Source organism: Pleurodeles waltl, chromosome 3_1 (genome assembly GCF_031143425.1).
Source record: "Pleurodeles waltl isolate 20211129_DDA chromosome 3_1, aPleWal1.hap1.20221129, whole genome shotgun sequence".
NCBI classification, from domain to species: domain Eukaryota; kingdom Metazoa; phylum Chordata; class Amphibia; order Caudata; family Salamandridae; genus Pleurodeles; species Pleurodeles waltl.
In genome coordinates this window covers 11955460-11973771 of record NC_090440.1, presented here as the reverse complement: position 1 = coordinate 11973771, position 18312 = coordinate 11955460, and the positions used below count along the sequence as shown (strand labels likewise).

At 47.4% G+C, this 18312-nt stretch overlaps 1 protein-coding gene across 2 annotated transcripts in view; it reads left to right on the top strand.

Annotated features, from left to right (window-relative positions):
* Positions 1-18312, top strand: part of LOC138283686 (para-nitrobenzyl esterase-like) — a 202782-nt gene that overhangs the window by 107419 nt on the left and 77051 nt on the right. For both annotated transcript variants that reach the window (XM_069221677.1, XM_069221676.1), the window contains exon 2: positions 12606-13329. In XM_069221677.1, the coding sequence (XP_069077778.1) occupies positions 12636-13329 (694 nt within the window). In that variant the 5' untranslated portion in view covers positions 12606-12635. The remainder of the gene's footprint in view (positions 1-12605; positions 13330-18312) is intronic.

Sequence of the window (18312 nt, the reverse complement as noted above, 5' to 3'; positions counted from 1 at the left end):
GGGGCTATAGCAACAGATAGGAACAGACACCATAGCAAAAAGGGAGCAGATGCATGCAGGGAAAAAGAGAGGTGCATGGTGTGCTTGGAAGGAGAAGGCATGGCTCCATTAATCAGAAGGAGGAAAAGAAGGCCCTGAAATGGGGCACCCGGTAAGTGTGTGATGCGAGGGGGGGTGCAGACACCCCAAGACAACACCCGCGCCGCACGCTGTGCACGGCGAGGACCGACACCCAATCCTGGGCCCCAGGCCTCGCCGCGGCAAAAAGAACAGCGCGCGGCCAGAGAAAAGGGCCGCCGCAGGCCCTGCAACCCTTAACACAGGCCGCGGCTCCCACGGCGGCACGCGGCTGGAAAAAAGGGCCGCAGCGGGCCCCGCGACCCCTAACACGGACCGCGGCTCCCACCGCGGCCCGATCAGGAGACGCTGCGGGTCGCCGCGGCGCGACAGTGCCTCTAAGATAACACCCAGGTGAGCCCTGTAATAGTATATGGTATGTCTGACCAGGCCTCCTTGCTCCCTGGGCCACGAGCATCCTTCAGGCTGTGCCTCTAAGATAACACCCAGGAGAGCCCTGTAGTAGTATTGGGTATGTCTGACCAGGCCTCCTTGCTCCCTGGGCCACGAGCATCCTTCAGGCTGTGCCTCTAAGATAACACCCAGGAGAGCCCTGTAGTAGTATTGGGTATGTCTGACCAGGCCTCCTTGCTCCCTGGGCCACGAGCATCCTTCAGGCTGTGCCTCTAAGATAACACCCAGGAGAGCCCTGTAGTAGTATGTGGTACGTCTTTCCAGGCCTCCTTGTTCCCTGGGGGCCACGAGCATCCTTCAGGATGTGCCTCTAAGATAACACCCAGGTGAGCCCTGTAATAGTATTGGGTATGTCTGACCAGGCCTCCTTGCTCCCTGGGCCACGAGCATCCTTCAGGCTGTGCCTCTAAGATAACACCCAGGAGAGCCCTGTAGTAGTATGTGGTACGTCTTTCCAGGCCTCCTTGCTCCCTGGGGGCCACGAGCATCCTTCAGGATGTGCCTCTAAGATAACACCCAGGTGAGCCCTGTAATAGTATATGGTATGTCTGACCAGGCCTCCTTGCTCCCTGGGCCACGAGCATCCTTCAGGCTGTGCCTCTAAGATAACACCCAGGAGAGCCCTGTAGTAGTATGTGGTACGTCTTTCCAGGCCTCCTTGCTCCCTGGGGGCCACGAGCATCCTTCAGGATGTGCCTCTAAGATAACACCCAGGTGAGCCCTGTAATAGTATATGGTATGTCTGACCAGGCCTCCTTGCTCCCTGGGCCTCGAGCCACTAGCCCAGGGCCGTATCCTTGAGCAGTCAGAGGTGTCCCCTTAACAGGGGGTCAGGCGCGGCCACCGGGCTCCTGTGACATGGGCTGGGACACAGTCCACACCCCGATCCAAGGGTGCACCCACAGTTTGCAAACAGCGAATATTTGACAAGTCATCCCTGGTGACGTAACTGAGCAATTCTAGAACTGTCTTTCTTTCTGACACTCTTAAAAGTATTGAGTAACAGAAGTGAGAGGACGATGATGCTTTCTAGACGGAATTGTTTGCGATTAAAAACTGTGACGTAGGCAGAATGTCACCTGGGAAGAGGACAATGTGCGCTTTATGTCCTAACGATGTACAGACCCTTCTGACTGTCCTACTTTGAAGATTTATCAACAGCGATTTGTAAAACCACTTTTTTGTTTTTGAATGGTATAATAATGGCAAGAACTGCATGGAGATGATAAATTACCTAGTTAATGACTTAATGGGCCATAAAATGTTAAACATTTTTAGCTCCTTTTAAATTTGTATTAATGAATGTAATTTTGTAAAATGTAGATCTCATTGTAAGATCTAAATTTTTAATAAAACTTGAAAACTTGACTAACTCAAATCCTAATAAATTTTTGTACGAAATAATGTGCATACATGAATATCTAGAGGTACTTTGCGTCAGCCTTCTTCAGCCATCGGTCTGATGGAGTGTCAGTCAGGGTCTGTGAAATAAGATGTAATGACGCCCAGGACGTGAGTTTCAGCATCAAAAGTTTATTTTCAGTTCAATTCCAAATAAATCACCCCAGCGGAGTGCGGGCCGACGTTCCTCCGCTCCAACCGCCCCTTCCGTCCGATGTTCTGCTTGGACTGCGCAACCTCATGCAGGGCAAACAGAACACCGGAACGATGCCTCACGCAAACAAACCTCTCCGTTCAATTGCCGCATGCAAGTTGAACAAGGAACGCCTTGTGCGCATAAAAACATCCTTGTTCAATTGCACGCGCAATCGAACAAAGAGCTCCCAGCTAAGATACTACATTTAGTTTTCCTTTCTTGTTGTTTTTTTAACAGCAAAACAAACCCGAACATAAAAACCACAAACAATCTTACTTAATGGTATTTCACAAACACAAACATTCTTACTTAATGATATTTCAAAGATAAACGAAGAACTCATGGTTCGCATGTACATTTTGTTTTCCTTTTACCCAGCATTTTCAAAACTAACGCAACACAAAGATTCTTACTTAACGGTACCTCAAAGGTAAATTATGAGCCCTGAGACTTTTCCTAACAGGCAAATGTTCCGACCTCGTGTCCACCGCCTTAGGACACAATGGGGGTTATTACAACTTTGGAGAAGGTGTTAATCTGTCCCAAAAGTGACCGGATATACCACCAGCCGTATTACGAGTCCATTATATCCTATGGAACTCATAATACGGCTGGTGGTATATTTGTCACATTTGGGACGGATTAACACCTCCTCCAAAGTTGTAATAACCCCCAAAGTTTTTACATCACTGCATTTTTTACACTTGAGAATCTCTTCACATTTACATTCTGCGCTACATCAGTCAGAGGGTCGCCAGGTGGCAAGACATTACCCTCCGCTGAGATTTCGACAACCTTTCCCACATTCCTCCAATTACGTCCATTAACACGAACAGCATTACCACACACTTTGTCAATCATTAAAGGTTCAGAAAACTTTTGGTCACCTTTCTTGATAAAACTAGGCACTTTTACCCGTACCCAATCACTAATCACAAACTGAACCTTCTTCACACATCTATTCTTGTCATAGTATGATTTTTGTTTTGCTTGAGCTTTCTCCATATTAGATCGAACCTTAAAGTCAATGTCTTCCTTTCATGTTGAATGTTTTTTAAAAATTTGGACAACCAAGCAGGTCTAAATAAAGTGGTAGGTTTTCTCCCTCTAAGTGCTTCAAACGGAGACACCCTGGTGCTCAAATGGGGCGTTGTTCTGTAGAACCAGAGCAAACTCTGAACAGCAGTGTCAACCACACACCCTTTAGCTAAAGCCCATTGTACTCATTCACCAACCACTCGATTAAAACGTTCAACCAAGCCATTAGTTTGCAGTTGGTAAAGTGAACTCTTCAAATGTTTGATTGCACATTCATTCAGAAAACACTCTACTTCAGCTGAAACAAATTGCAACCCATTATCGGAAACAAGTTCCTTAGGAAACCCTCCAAAAAAATATCTTTAAGAAAAGACACCACCGACTTGGAATTAGCATCTCCTACAAATTTTGCATGGGGTCACTTGGAAAAGTAATCAACAACAACGTAAGCATATCGTAATCTAGGTGGAAGAGAATTGAAAGGCCATAATAGATCAATACCAATCTTTTCCCATGGACCCGATGGACAAGTCTTCAGCGTCTTGTCACTTGTAAAACAAATATGGCAATACTTGACTAAAGCATCAAAGTCTTTGTCCATTTGTGGCCACCAATAGTATTCTCTCATCCTCTTTTTGGTAAGTGTAGAACCCAAATTATCCTCATGTGCTTTTTCCAAAATGACAGATCTAATAATACCCGGAGGTACAATCTTGTCATTCCTCAATAGAACCCCATCTTCAGTAGACAGCTCATCTGACACCTTGAAAAAAGGTTGAGCACTCAAGTCCAAACTTTTCTCATGAGGCCATCCTTCCTTGGCGTATGTCAAGACTTTAGAGAGTAGGGAATCATTTGTAGATGCTTTTTTCCAATCCACCTCAGAAAAGGAACCAGATTGTTCTAATTCGATAGCAGCAATGAAACAATTTTCATCTTGAATGTCAACTTTTTCACCAACATCTCCAGCAATCAGATTCCTAGAAAGATAATCTGCTCTCACATTTTTTCCCCCAGAAGTGTGTACAACAGTAAAATCAAATTGCAATAACTTGACCGCAAACTTTGCGATTCTTGGTGTGTTACTTTTGATATTAGTACCATTTAACATAGAAACCAATGGTTTATGGTCAGTTTGTAGCAAAAAAGTCTTCTCCACAGATTAGATTTGAATTTCTCAATGGCCCACCAACAAGCTACCAATTCTTTCTCTATTGCAGAATAGTGTACTTCATTCGGTCTAAGAACTCTTGACGCAAAACCAATGGTATCTTCCTACTGACTTGCGTCAATACAGCCCCAACATCGAACTTGCTCGCATCAACAGTCAAACAACACTTTCAATTATGAAAATACGATCGTAAAACATTCACACTACTCAATTCTTGTTTAATGGTGTTGAACGCTTCTGCACACTCAGCATCCCACACAAATTCTGTTTTGGTTTTCAGCAAGTTTGAGATGGGTCTGACCAAAATAGCAAAATATTGAATAAACCTATAATAGAACCCACAAAATCCCAGAAAAGATTTAACACCCACTTTGTCCTGAGGTGCAGGTGTCCCGACTATTGCTTCTACTAGACCAGGTTTGGGATATAGACCTTCCGCTGTCATGATATGCCCCAAATATTCTACAGACGTTTGCAAAAACTGACACTTTTCCCTTTTTAATACAAGTCCAGCATCATCAAACACTTTTAGGACTTGACTCAAAATCACATCATGTTCCTGACGATCACTTGCATGAATTAATACGTTATCTTGAAACACACACACTTTTTTAATGTCTTTAAGTAAGGTAGACACTATTCTTTGAAACACCGACGCTGCTGACGCCAGTCCAAATGGCATTCAGCAGTATTGATAAGTCCCCCATGGGGAAACAAAAGCAGCGTAGTGACGAGAATCGGGTGTCAATTCTACCTGGTGGTAAGCAGAGGCTAAGTCAAGTTTCGTAAACAATTTCGCTCCAGTTATGCAAGAAAGCATGTCACAGATTTTTGGCAGTGGATGAGAGTCCACTCAAATATCTCTGTTAAAGGCCTTCAAGTCAACACATACTCTCAGTTCTCCATTTTTCTTCTTTGCTACTACCAAGGGTGACAACCATAAAGAAGACTCAACAGGTTCAATGATTCCCTTCATACGTAAACTCTCCAATTCTCTTTCTAAATCATCTCTGACACTAAACAGTACACCCCTCAATTTATGCTGCATAGGAATGGCATCATCTTTGACTTTTATCTTATTTTGTTTTTAAAACCTTTTATCTTGCCTAACTCTCCTGAAAAAACTTTGGGAAAATCATTAAGCAAATTCTCAATATCAGAGGAATCTCTTATAACTGTCATCTGGTCACACGTACCTGGACGCAACACCATGCTAGACAAACCTTGATGAAACCAACCTAAAATATTCAACCCCTTGACAGCCACATACACCTTCTCAAAAATCCGTCGCCCTTTGAATACAAGGAAATCTTCAAAGAAGCCCACTAAAACAATCCTCCTTTCCTCGTGTGAAACCAGTGACCTGTCCTGTGGATTCAGTTTCTGTGTACCCAAATTTTGATCAAACAACTCCTGGGTAATCATAGTGACCCTAGCACCAGAAACAGCTAACAACCTTAAATGCTTGTCACCAACCTGAACCAAAATGTAAGGACCAATGCAGTGATCGGGATTTCCACTTCTTATGTCCTGTTTGCCAACTGCCAGAATATTTACCTGCATCTCACTCATCAACTCATCCACTCTGTCATCACCTTCATCTACAACCACTCTAACATTAGTATTATTACTTTTGACACTTTGACACACTTTGGCAAAGTGTCCAGATTTACTATATAATCTACATTGAACATTCTTTGCCGGACAAATCTTCCCTCCTTTCAGATGTGGTGGGTAACCACACCAGAAAAATATATTTGGTTGTTTGAAAAAACCTTTATGTCTGGCAAAATCCCCTTTGCTGGATGAAGGATTGCTCATTTTACGTCTGTCGTCTGATCTCTGAACCACATTAATTTGATGAACCTGTGCATGTTCCAACTCCTTAGCTGATTTAATCGCTGTTTCAATACTCTTGGCAATTCTAATAGAATCCGATAAAGATGGATCTCCCATGGACAATAACTTTTGTTTGATGGATTTATCCGAACAGTGACACATGAATTGATCATGCATTGACTGATCGGAAAATGCTTCAAAACAACACTCTGAACATAGTTTCCTTAAAGCAGATATGTAAATCTTCTCCAATTTTCTGTTCCCTCCTAAAAACCTTGTGTCTTGCTACAACCAAACTAGGTGGGGCATCAAATCTGGTAACCAGTTTCTTTAGGGCTTCTTCAAATTCATCTAGATCTTTGCCTTCCTCCAGATGAATATCAGGTAAATGTTTCAAAACAGATCTTCCTTTAAATCCTAAGGAATGCAGCAACAACAATTTTTTCCTTTCTGCTCTGAACCTTTATGCACCAATAACGCCCAAATAAGTTTCAAAAGCATCATACCACTGTTTCCATGGTATAGCTGGCTCCCTGGGTGTTTCTAAAAATGGTGGAGGGGGGTTAACAGATTGCATGTCAGCTTGAAAGACTGAAAGTTTCTCGTAAAAAAACGAAGGTATGTATTTATCATCGTCTTCACCAACTCACAAAGGTCACAGTAAGCGTGTTCCAGAAAATTGCCATAGAACCTTTAGGAAGACTTGCTGTTTAAAGATGGCCGCCACGTTTTCCTAAGAACAAAGGGGGTCATTCTGACCCTGGCGGTAAAATCCGCCAGGGCCAACGACCGCGGGAGCACCGCCAACAGGCTGGCGGTGCTCCCATGGGCATTCTGACCGCGGCGGTACAGCCGCGGTCAGAAACGGAAAACCGGCGGTGTACCGCCGGTTTCCCGCTGCCCTGGGGAATCTTCCATGGCGGCGCAGCTTGCTGCGCCGCCATGGGGATTCTGACCCCCATACCGCCATCCTGTTCCTGGCGGTTTTGGCCACCAGGAACAGGATGGTGGTATGGGGTGTCGTGGGGCCCCTGGGGGCCCCTGCAGTGTCCATACCAATGGCATGGGCACTGCAGGGGCCCCCGTAACACAGCCCCACAAAGATTTTCAGTGTCTGCCATGCAGACACTGAAAATCGCGACGGGTGCAACTGCACCCGTCGCACCCCTTCCACTCCGCCGGCTCCATTCGGAGCCGGCATCCTCATGGAAGGGTGTTTCCCGCTGGGCTGGCGGGCGGCCTTCTGGCGGTCGCCCGCCAGCCCAGCGGGAAACCCAGAATCCCCGCGGCGGTCTTTTGACCGCGCAGCGGTATTCTGGCGGTCCCAGCCAGGCCGGCGGCTTCCGCCGCCGGCCGGGGTCAGAATGACCCCCAAAGTGTTTTTGTAGCCGCACCATCTGAGTTGATTGTCTAGGAATGAACACAGACAGCTCAAGAGAAGCTTCGCGTAGGATTTGTGAATGAAGCTGGCCACAGACTTCTTAACCGATTGCTTCTGAAAGGCACTATCGGCGTGTGAGCAGTACACACGATCGTAATTGAAAGGTGAGCGCTTGGGGTGATACAGCTCCACAGCTCGTCGCCACATGAAATAAGCTGTAATCACACCCAAGACGTGAGTTTCAGCATCAAAAGTTTATTTTCAATTCACTTCCAAATAAATCACCCCAGCGCAGTATGGGCTGACGCTCCCCCGCTCCAACCGCCCCTTCCGTCCGATGTTCTGCTTGGACCGCGCAACCTCATGTGGTGAAAACAGAACATCGGAACAATGCCTTGCGCAAACAAACCTCTCTGTTCAATTGCCGCATGCAAGTTAAACAAAGAATGACTCATGCCTCGCGCACATAAAAACATCTTTGTTCAATTGCACGTGCAATCGAGCAAAGAGCTCCCAGCTGAAATACTAAAGCTTGCTCTGTCCATCAATACCATAGAGCACAGAGGAAGGTGTCAGCCCTTTTCAGCCATTGGTCTGATGGAGTGGCAGTCAGGGTCTGCTTCTGTCCATCATACCTTAGAGCACAGAGGGAGGGGTTAGCCCTCTTCAGCCATTGGTCTGATGGAGTGTCAGTCAGGGTCTGCTTCTGTCTGTTGTACCAAAGAGCACAGAGAAATGAGTCAGCCCTCTTCAGCCATTGGTCTGATGGATCAGCCATTGGTCTGATGGAGTGTCAGTCAGGGTCTGCTTCTGTCTGTTGTACCAAAGAGCACAGAGAAATGAGTCAGCCCTCTTCAGCCATTGGTCTGATGGATCAGCCATTGGTCTGATGTGGTGTCAGTCAGGGTCTGCTTCGGTCCATCATACTTTAGAGTACAGAGGAAGGGGTTAGGCCTCTTCAGCCACTGGTCTGATGGAATGTGAGTCAGGGTCTGCTTCGGTCCATCATACCGTAGAGTACAGAGGAAGGAGTTAGCCCTCTTCAGCCATTGGCCTGATGTAGTGTCAGTCAGGGTCTGCTTCTGTCCATCATACAACAGAGCACAGAGGAATGGGTTGGTGCACTTCAGCCACTGCTCTACTGCCTTGTCTGTCACAGCATTTCATCTGATCTCATGTGCACATCAGCCTCAAAAGAATTACGCTTCTGTGCCAGGGTTGATGGGCCCGTTCCTTAGTTTTCCATTTTCTTCCTGTATGAGCCCTCTTTCATTTCTTTACTTCTCTTTCTTTGATTTTGTTTTAGCTCCCCAGACAGTTCCATCACTGTCTGGCCAATCCAGAATGAAGTACACTGTGCAGCCATCTTTGAATTGTATTTTGCAATTGCAACATTGTTTTACCATTGTGAGTTGTTCAACACATTAGTTAAGATGGCGGCCACATTGGACCTTTAGCACAATCATACACTCTGGCAATGCCTATCCAGGATGGCTGACCACTTACATGTTTAATTTATTTATTTTTTATTGCAAACATATGCTACGATGCTTAGGCACCAGCATTTTTTGTCTACGCCAGACCTGTTCTATTGCCAACACTTATTTAAAATACTTTACCACTAACATCCAAATGGGTTGTTTTTTTATTTTGTTTTACATCGTTTGTTAGTCTATTGGAACCAAACTGTTCCCTCCCAGGATTCTGGCTAGGCCCTCAGGAACATGTTTATGAGAGACTCGCAGTGCATCATGTCACTTTTTGTGATGCAGTGGTGGCACAAATCTTTCACCCGTGTCTATGAGGCCACGTAAAGCCATCTTGCGTGGTTTCCAATGGCCTCACAGATATGGAGTAAGGCAAGGCAGTGCAAGTTGCTGTGTTGGCTTACCCTGCGCCAGCGAGGCATTCTATCGCAGTCGCAATGGGTGTTCCCTCGCAACACCCATGGATTTTGATGCTGCCCCAGATTTACAAAATCACATAAACCTGGGGAAACACCAAAAACTTAAACCTCTCCTTGTTGTTTCCTCTCTGCACATGTGCTGCATCCTGCCGCACTCATAGAAAGAGGAAAGCACATCTCAGGATTGTTTTTGTGCAGGAAGTTGCCCCTTGCTGCACAAAACCAATCCTGCATGCAGCGGAGACACTCTTGCACCATGATAACTTGCTGTGCTGCCCTACGCCAAATCCCCATAAATATGCCCTCTGCCTCCTTCCTCCTCCAGACGATGACAGAGCCTGCCTCCGTGGTGTGAGCCCCCACCCAGCCATCTCTTATATCTTCAGTTTGAAGCGTCCTCCATCTGCTGCAGCCTTGTTTCCTCGCAATGCTCTCTCCAGTTCTATAAGCTTTCCCTCCACTACTTCCTGCAACCTGCTGCCTACTCTCTCTCTGGTATCCGCTTCTCCATGCCCTCTGTTGCTTACTTTTTCTCTCCTCTGCCATTAACCTCCAGCATTTGTGCATATTCTGCATTACTACCGCCTGTGTATTTTCACATGCCTGTTAGAACACATGTATGTAAAAAAACGCGATAACACATATATGTTAAAAACCCCCATGTCCAACGATAACACTCATCTCCTAAGCCGTGTTCTGGATAAAGCAAAATATTCTACTTTCGCCTCTGTAGCGATAGCTCTTGATGCTGAGAAAGCGTTTGATAGAGTTTCATGGACCTTTCTCGAACAGGCCCTCCAAACATTTAACTTGGGGGATGAGGTTTTAAAAATGGCTATGGGCCTTGCATAGTGAACGAAGTGCCCGGATCTGTACTAACGGCTCCACATCCCGACCATTCAAGCTAGAAAAAGGTAGCAGACAGGGCTCTGCGCTTCCCCTCCCTCTTCTCATTGTTTCTTGACCCCCTCCGCCGAGACACAAATTACAATCCCGATGGATCAGGAATCAACGTCCACAGCAAAGTGGTGACACGCTCTGCTTGTGCAGATGACATATTAATCGTCACGGATAATCCTAGATCCTCCGCCCATGCTCTCATGGAAACTATTGAACAATATTCGATTGTATCTGGATACACCTTGAGCAGGGATAGACCGGAGGTTAAATCCCTCAATTTCCATGGAGTGAAGGAGTAATTAGAATTATCAGACCTAACTTGGCTACCCCAATATAGAAAGTATTTAGGCATCAAATTCTGCTCTGACCGAATAGACACTATAAAACATAATGGAAAACTCACCCCCCAGCTGACTTACTAGAAAGCTGGTGACCCCAATTCATCACCTGGTGGGGCTCAATTGAAACTATAAAACTGATGATCACCCCAATAATTAACTACTTAATCAGCATGCTACCTCTATTACTCTCAGACGATGTCCACCATAAATTAGATAAACTAATCACTCACTATATCTGGCAAGGTAGAACAGGTTTGAAAGAACTCCTCCTGCCCGATATTCCAGGAGGCGTTAATCTGGCCAGGTCTATGGACTACCGGACAGCCTTCTTAGCCCAACAAGGAACTTACTGGTTGCATACACCTGATCAATATACTGCCACTTGACTGGAGGTTGAAAGAGCCATCTTGGACAACTTAGACCCTGTAACTCTACTCACCACCAACTGCAAACACCTCTTCATCTGCAAACACATATTAAAAAAAAACAGAAATGCCCTATTAACCATTGATAAAAAATGACCTTCACAGATGAAATTCTCCAGTCTAGCTTCTCTTTGGCACAACCCAAATATCACCTACGAAGGCAAGACCCTCCAATGGGACTGATGGATCGCCAAAGGCATCTTTTTGTCTCCAAACAAGTAGGCTACAAATCCTATCTCTGCAATTTACAGACACAATACCAAGTAGAAGATCAAGAATTCTACAACTTCCTCAAACTTAAGGCGGCCATTACCAAACCTAAACATCACTGCAGGGAACCATCTCTCCCATCACTCATTCATAAATTGAACATCCTTGGTCACCAGGTTTCCATATTTTATCACTTATTGCAACCTAAGACATCGAAAAACAAACAATAAAATAATGGAATGCTGGGACACTCACTCTTCTAATCCCATACCTGAGGCGGATTGGAACACCACATGGAAATCAGTCACTTGACATAAAATTCCATCTGTACTCTCTCAAGCCACATTTTGGCCAATACACGAAGCCTACTGGACACCTTCTCGCCTCTACACCCTGAACTTCTTGGGAAGCGCCATCTGCCTGAACCGTAATTAGGAAACAGGAGACCTTGGTCATCTACGTTTCCACTGGAAATCAGGAGGCTCCTTCTGGGACAACGTTTTCTCCTTCATCTCAAAACTTTCTGATATACACCCCAAGAAGGAATTTTCATGTCTTATCAAAGGCTTCCTTGACCCCAGCATCTGGTGCCCCGCCGACCATCTCCTACTCGACCTTTTGGTGTCATCTGCAGTTAAAACGATCACCTCCAACTAGAAGACCAAACACAAGGCTTCATTCCAAGTCTGGCTAAACTGGGTACCAAACACCGGGGGTGCTGACAACATTGCTTTGGAGCACTCCCCCAGGAAACCACAACGTAGATCTATAACCCTAGATAATTACTTTACTACCAAGAAGCTACACTGATGGTCCTTGATCTGTGCCCTAAAGAACCCGACAAGACTGATTGCGAACTATATAGATCCTCTGAACAAGATAACTGACCCTTTCATTTCCTTTCTGCGCCTTCCCTTCTTGCTGTTTTCCTCTCATGTGTTGAATTCAACAACTCATTTACAGTGATGTTATGTATGAATGATGATTACCCTGTTCATATTAGCACATCTTTCCATCCTTAGTGACATCTGACCCAGGTGTGATCTTTAAACCTTATTTGCTTCCCTCTTGCGTTTCATTTAAGTTTTTTATTACACTGTTGTGTCTTAAAAACGATTGTGAAATTAAAAAAGAACACATGTATGCATACCGCCCTACACCACACAAAGTAGACTTCCTAAGTCAAGTCTTAGCAGATGAGGTTTGTCCTAACCGTAGAGACGCTTGGTTGCATACTCTAATCTTCTGTCGCTTTATTTTATCTAGGGGAGAGTCCTGCACCATCGCCACACTGCCATGAGTGACACGGACACAGACCAAGACGGGTCTGAGACTGAGCATCAGCGTCTGGTGGGGTCTGGTGAGGCACTAGAGGCGGTCACCCGGATCAGGAAGCAGAGTCATCCACCCTGCGTTGCCCCGACCAGGAGGAACATGGGCATCATGGCTGGTGGCATAGTACTCCTCAGTGTCCTCGCGGCATCCGCGGCCTACCTATCTGGTATGTCAGCCTGCACCTTGGTAGACGTCACAACAGACTGCGGGGTCATCCGGGGCACTCATAGCAACCTGGCGTATGTCTTCAAGGGGGTCCCCTATGCCAAGCCACCACTTGGACCCTTGAGATGGAGGCCACCACAGAACTTAAGTAGCTCCTGCTGGAATGGGACCCTGGATGCCACCAAGTTCAAGTCCATGTGTGCACAAGTGCAGCCTCTCAGTGCCAACGGGACGGTGATGGGCTCAGAAGACTGCCTTTATCTGAATGTGTGGACACCTTCCTTGGGGTCAAAGGCCAAACTACCAGTGATGGTGTGGATCCATGGGGGGTACCTGCATATCTTCAGTGGGTCAGAGGAGGGTTACTCTCCCACTGAGGAGTTTACCGCCAAGACCAAGGTCGTCCATGTCAGCTTCAACTACCGACTGAATGCTTTCGGCTTCATGGCGCTGCAAATGCTGCGAGAAGGGTCTCCTACCAAGACGTCAGGTGAGTTTACTTTCGTGGATATGGTGTAAGGCAACACAGCTCAAGTCACTGCATTGCCTTACACTACATCATGGGTGTTCCATGGGCGTTGCAGTGGGATTTCCCACGCAACACTCATGGGTTTCAATGCATTCCCAGATTTACAAGGATCTGTAAACCTGGGAGTGCATCAAAACTGCACGCCTCCCCAGGGGAGGCGTAGTGAGAAGAAATATCTTTATTTGTCCTCGTTTGTTCCTCTTTCTATGTGTGCTGCTGCAGGTTTGTGAATACTGAAAAAGCATAAACTTACACAAATGCGTAAGTTTACCTTTGTGAATCAGGCCATCAGTGTGGTACAGCATATAACATAACCCCCGACACTCCAAAGGTCACATTCTCGAACTTGTCTTCTCAACATCACCAACAATCCAACGCACACAACACCAAAGAGCTCTTCAGCATCGTGAAAGAACTCTCCAACCCCAGCTCCATCACCAACGACATCCAGCCATCTCAAGACCTGTGCGACTCCCTGGCCACCTTCTTCCACCGCAAGATCACCGACATCCACGACAGCTTCAACCCCGACCCCCCACACCCACCACCGAGTCCACCACCCCTGCGACTACCACTCGCACCAGTCGCCTGACTGTCTTGTCCAGCGTCAGCGACGAAGACACCATCAAAACCATGAACTCCATCCACTCCAGATCCCCATCGGACCCCTGCCCTCACCACGTCTTCAACAAAGCCAGCGCAGCCATCGCGCCCACCTCCGGAAAACAATCAACTGTTCCTTCGAGACAGCAACCTTCCCAGAAAGCTGGAAGCACGCTGAGATCAACGCCCTTCTGAAGAAGCCCAAGGCGGACCCCAAGGACCTCAAGAACTTCCGGCCCATCTCCCTGCTCCCTTTCCCGGCAAAAGTGACCGAGAAGATTGTCAACAAACAGCTGACCCGCTACCTTAAAGTCAACAACATCCTGGACCCTTCCCAATCCGGTTTTCGCAGTAACCACAGCATCGAGACCGCCCTCATCGCCGCCACTGACGACATCCAGACCCTGATGGACAAAGGAGAAACAGACGCCCTCATCCTCCTGGACCTATCAGCAGCCTTTGACACGGTCTGCCACCGCACCCTATCAGCACGCCTCCATGACGCCGGTATGCAAGAGAAGGCCCTGGCCTGGACCACATCCTTCCTCTCCGGCAGAACCCAGAGCGTCCACCTCCCATCCTTCCGCTCCAAAACCACCAAGATCATCTGCGGCGTACCACAGGGATCCTCCCTCAGCCCGACACTGTTCAACATCTACATGGCCCCCCTCGCCCACGTTGCACGACAACACAACCTCAACATCATCTCCTACGCCGACGACAACCAGCTGATCATATCCCTCACCGAAGATCCCCACACCGCCAAAGCTAACCACTGAGGAATGAAGGCCATAGCCGACTGGATGAAGGACAGCAGACTGAAGCTGAACTCAGACAAGACGGAGGTCCTCATTCTCGGACCCACCCCATCCGCCTGGGATGACTCTTGGTGGCCCACGTCACTAGGCACAGCCCCGGAACCCACGGACCACGCACGCAACCTGGGGGTCATCCTCGACTCCACTCTCTCCATGACCAGGCAAGTCAACGCCGTCTCCGCGTCCTGCTTCAACACCCTCCGTATGCTCCGCAGGATCTTCAAATGGATCCCCCTCAACACGAGAAAAACCGTTACCCAGGCCCTCATCACCAACTTACTCGACTACGGGAACGCCCTCTACTCAGGAACTACAAACAATCTCCTGAGACAACTCCAACGCATCCAGAACGCCTCGGCCCGACTCATCCTCGATGTCCCCCGCCGCAGCCACATCACACTCCACCTGAGAGGCCTGCACTGGCTCCCCGTCAACAAAAGGATCACCTTCAAGCTCCTGATCCACGCACCTAAAGCACTGCACAACACCGGACCCACCTAACTCAACAACCGACTCAGCTTCCACACCCCCACCCGAAGCCTCCGCTCAGCCAACCTCGCCCTCGCCACAGTCTCACGCATCCAAAAAACCACAGCCGGCGGCAGATCCTTCTCCTACCTCGCCGCCAAGACCTGGAACACTCTCCCCACCATCCTACGACAGACCCAGGACCTGCTGGCCTTCAGAAGACTCCTCAAGACCTGGCTCTTCGACCAGTAGCACCCCCCCCCCCAGCGCCTTGAGACCCTCGCGGGTATGTAGCGCGCTTTACAAATGCAGTGATTGATTGATTGATTGATTAATGCAGGCCACCCATGCCACTGGACTCATCATATCCCTCACTGAAAACCTGGAGGAGGCCAAGAGGAACTTCCACACAGGAATAGAAGCTGTCGCCACCTGGATGAGAGAGAGCTGCCTCAAGCTCAACTCAGACAATCTTCGGAAACTCCACCTCAGCCTGGGACGACTCCTGGTGATCCACATCTCTCAGCACCCGCCTTCTCTGACTGACCACGCCTGCAACCTAGGAATCATCCTCGACTCCTCCCTATCAGTGACCTGACAGGTAAACATGGTCACCTCCTCCTGCTGGCATACCCCTCCGCCAACTCCAAAAGATTTTCAAAAGGATCCCAGTAGACTACCACAGGACAGTCACCCATGACTTAGTCACAAGCAAGCTCGACTATGGCAACACACTCTATGCCAGCACCACAACAAAAAACATCAGAAAACTGCAACTCATCCAAAACGCCACCGCCAGACTAGTCCTGAACCTCCCCCACCAGGAACATATTTCCCAGCATCGGAGGACCCTCCACTGGCTCCCGGTGGAGAAACAAATCATCTTCAAGCTACTCACCCACACCTACAATGCCGTTCACAACATCAGGCCGACCTACCTAAATCACTGCGTCTCCTTCCACAGTCCTGCCATACCTCTCCGCTCCACCCAGCAGGTACTGGTCACCATCCCACACATACGGAAAACCACAACCAGGGGAAGGTCCTTAACATACCTAGCAGCAAAGAGCAGGAACAACCTCCCACTACACCTGAGACAAAGCCCATTGCTCACCATCCTCAGTAGGAATCTCAGGTCGTGGCTCTTTGAATGAGGCTTTTTTTGTCCCCTCTCCCAGCGCTGTGAGACCCTCACGGGTGAGTAGTTGTGCTCTACAAAAACTGATTGATTGAATGATTCAACTGACCACTTTACCTTTCCTATCTCCCTACTCACTTCTACCAACAAACCAAGACAGCCCGAAAAGAGAAGACAAAACCTTCAGATCCTTCAAATGCTTCTCCATGGGTAACCTAATTCTTGAACTCATGTCTCACCCTGTCAACTCCACGTCTGATGCCAACACCCTTCTAAACAACTTCAGCACTAGTTTGGAAAACTACGCGAACAGACACACCCCATATAATACACAGACGCACAAACTCAAGCCTTTAGCACCCCGGTCCGCTAAAGACCCTGCTGACAATCAAGATCCATCTGCAGACAGGAAAGAAAATGGGAGAAAACATAACTCAACGTTTTTCCTCTACCCAACACGCATACAGCTCATCCCCTCAGCCAAAGCTAAGTACTATACCAGCACTATCAGTGAAGCCACCAGCAGAAGCAGAGAAATGTTCAAGTCAATCAAGCACAGCATCAACCCCTGATAAACCCACCTTTTCCTCACGTCATAGAAAAGTGCAATGCCTTCAACCACTTCTGCAGTGAAACAATACAGAAGCTCCGACATCACATTGACAACACTAAGCTTTCTTCATCTCGTACGCCCACTCCTTCCCTTAGAATTCAGCAAGGGTTATCCTACAAGCTCAATCTCTCGGAGGCATCGCCAACATACTCAACTTCCTCACACTTCCTCTGAAGATGTTGTCTTACCATTGCAATTCATGAAGGTTCTCTCTGGAGATGCATCTTACCCCGGCTTTCCATTGCCAGTTCCTCCCTCACTCAAGGCATCTTCCCAGGAGCTCTCAAGTAAAGCCAGTTCCTCCCACTTCTAAAGAAACCTACAATGAGCCTTGATGAACCCACCAGCTACCGTCCTATGACTCTCCTACCATTTATCGGCAAGATCATTGAAAAAGCAGTCTATCTTCAGCTACAGGATCATATCAATGCTTGCCGTCTCATGCACGACTGCCAGTCTGAGTTCAGATCACGCTGCAACACAGAGACCACCACCTTACACGTCGGAGATGATAGTCTCCTGACCACAGATGGAGATGACTCCGGTCTCCTGATACTGTTGGACCTCTCAGCTGCCTTTGACACAGTCATCAGTTCCGCCTTTATAAGCACCTGGGAGCCTCAAATGGGTTCACCAGCAACGTCCATTACTGGTCTTCTTTGTACCTTTCCGACCAACACTAGTTTGTTCACATGGGCATCTCCAAGTCCCAAAAGATTCCGATTACCAGCGGAGTCCCCGATGGTTCCATAACGTCACCTGTCATCTTCAACCTCTCATGGAGCTGGTTGGTGCTCAACTTACATATAAGGGTAGCAAGATTCATCAACCTGCTGACGATTCACAACTCTACTCAAAAGTCTCCTCTGCTTCAGCCATTCAATGCTTGAAACACTTCCAGCACATTATCCAGACATAGATGTTTGGCGCCTACCTGACGCTCCACCCAACCACGGCAGAATTCCTGTTATTTGCCAAGAACAACAAATAACTCTGACTCAATGACATGTACATTTACAGTTTCAAACCCCAACTTTCAGCAAACACCAAGTCAATTTGATTCCCCCTGGACACCAACCTTGCGCTCAAGGAACACTGAGCTAAAAAGAAAGATGCCCTGATACCAGCTCTCTTGTTTTAATGAAAGTGAAACTGTTTCTTTCAGAAAACAAGTTTCAGAACTGCTGTTCAAGCCTTTGCTCTCTCATACTCGGATTGTAGTAGTGCCCTGCTTCATGGACTTCCAACATGAATCAGTATAACCAGAGTGTAGGAAGTTGGCTCTGTATGCACTATTTCAAAGT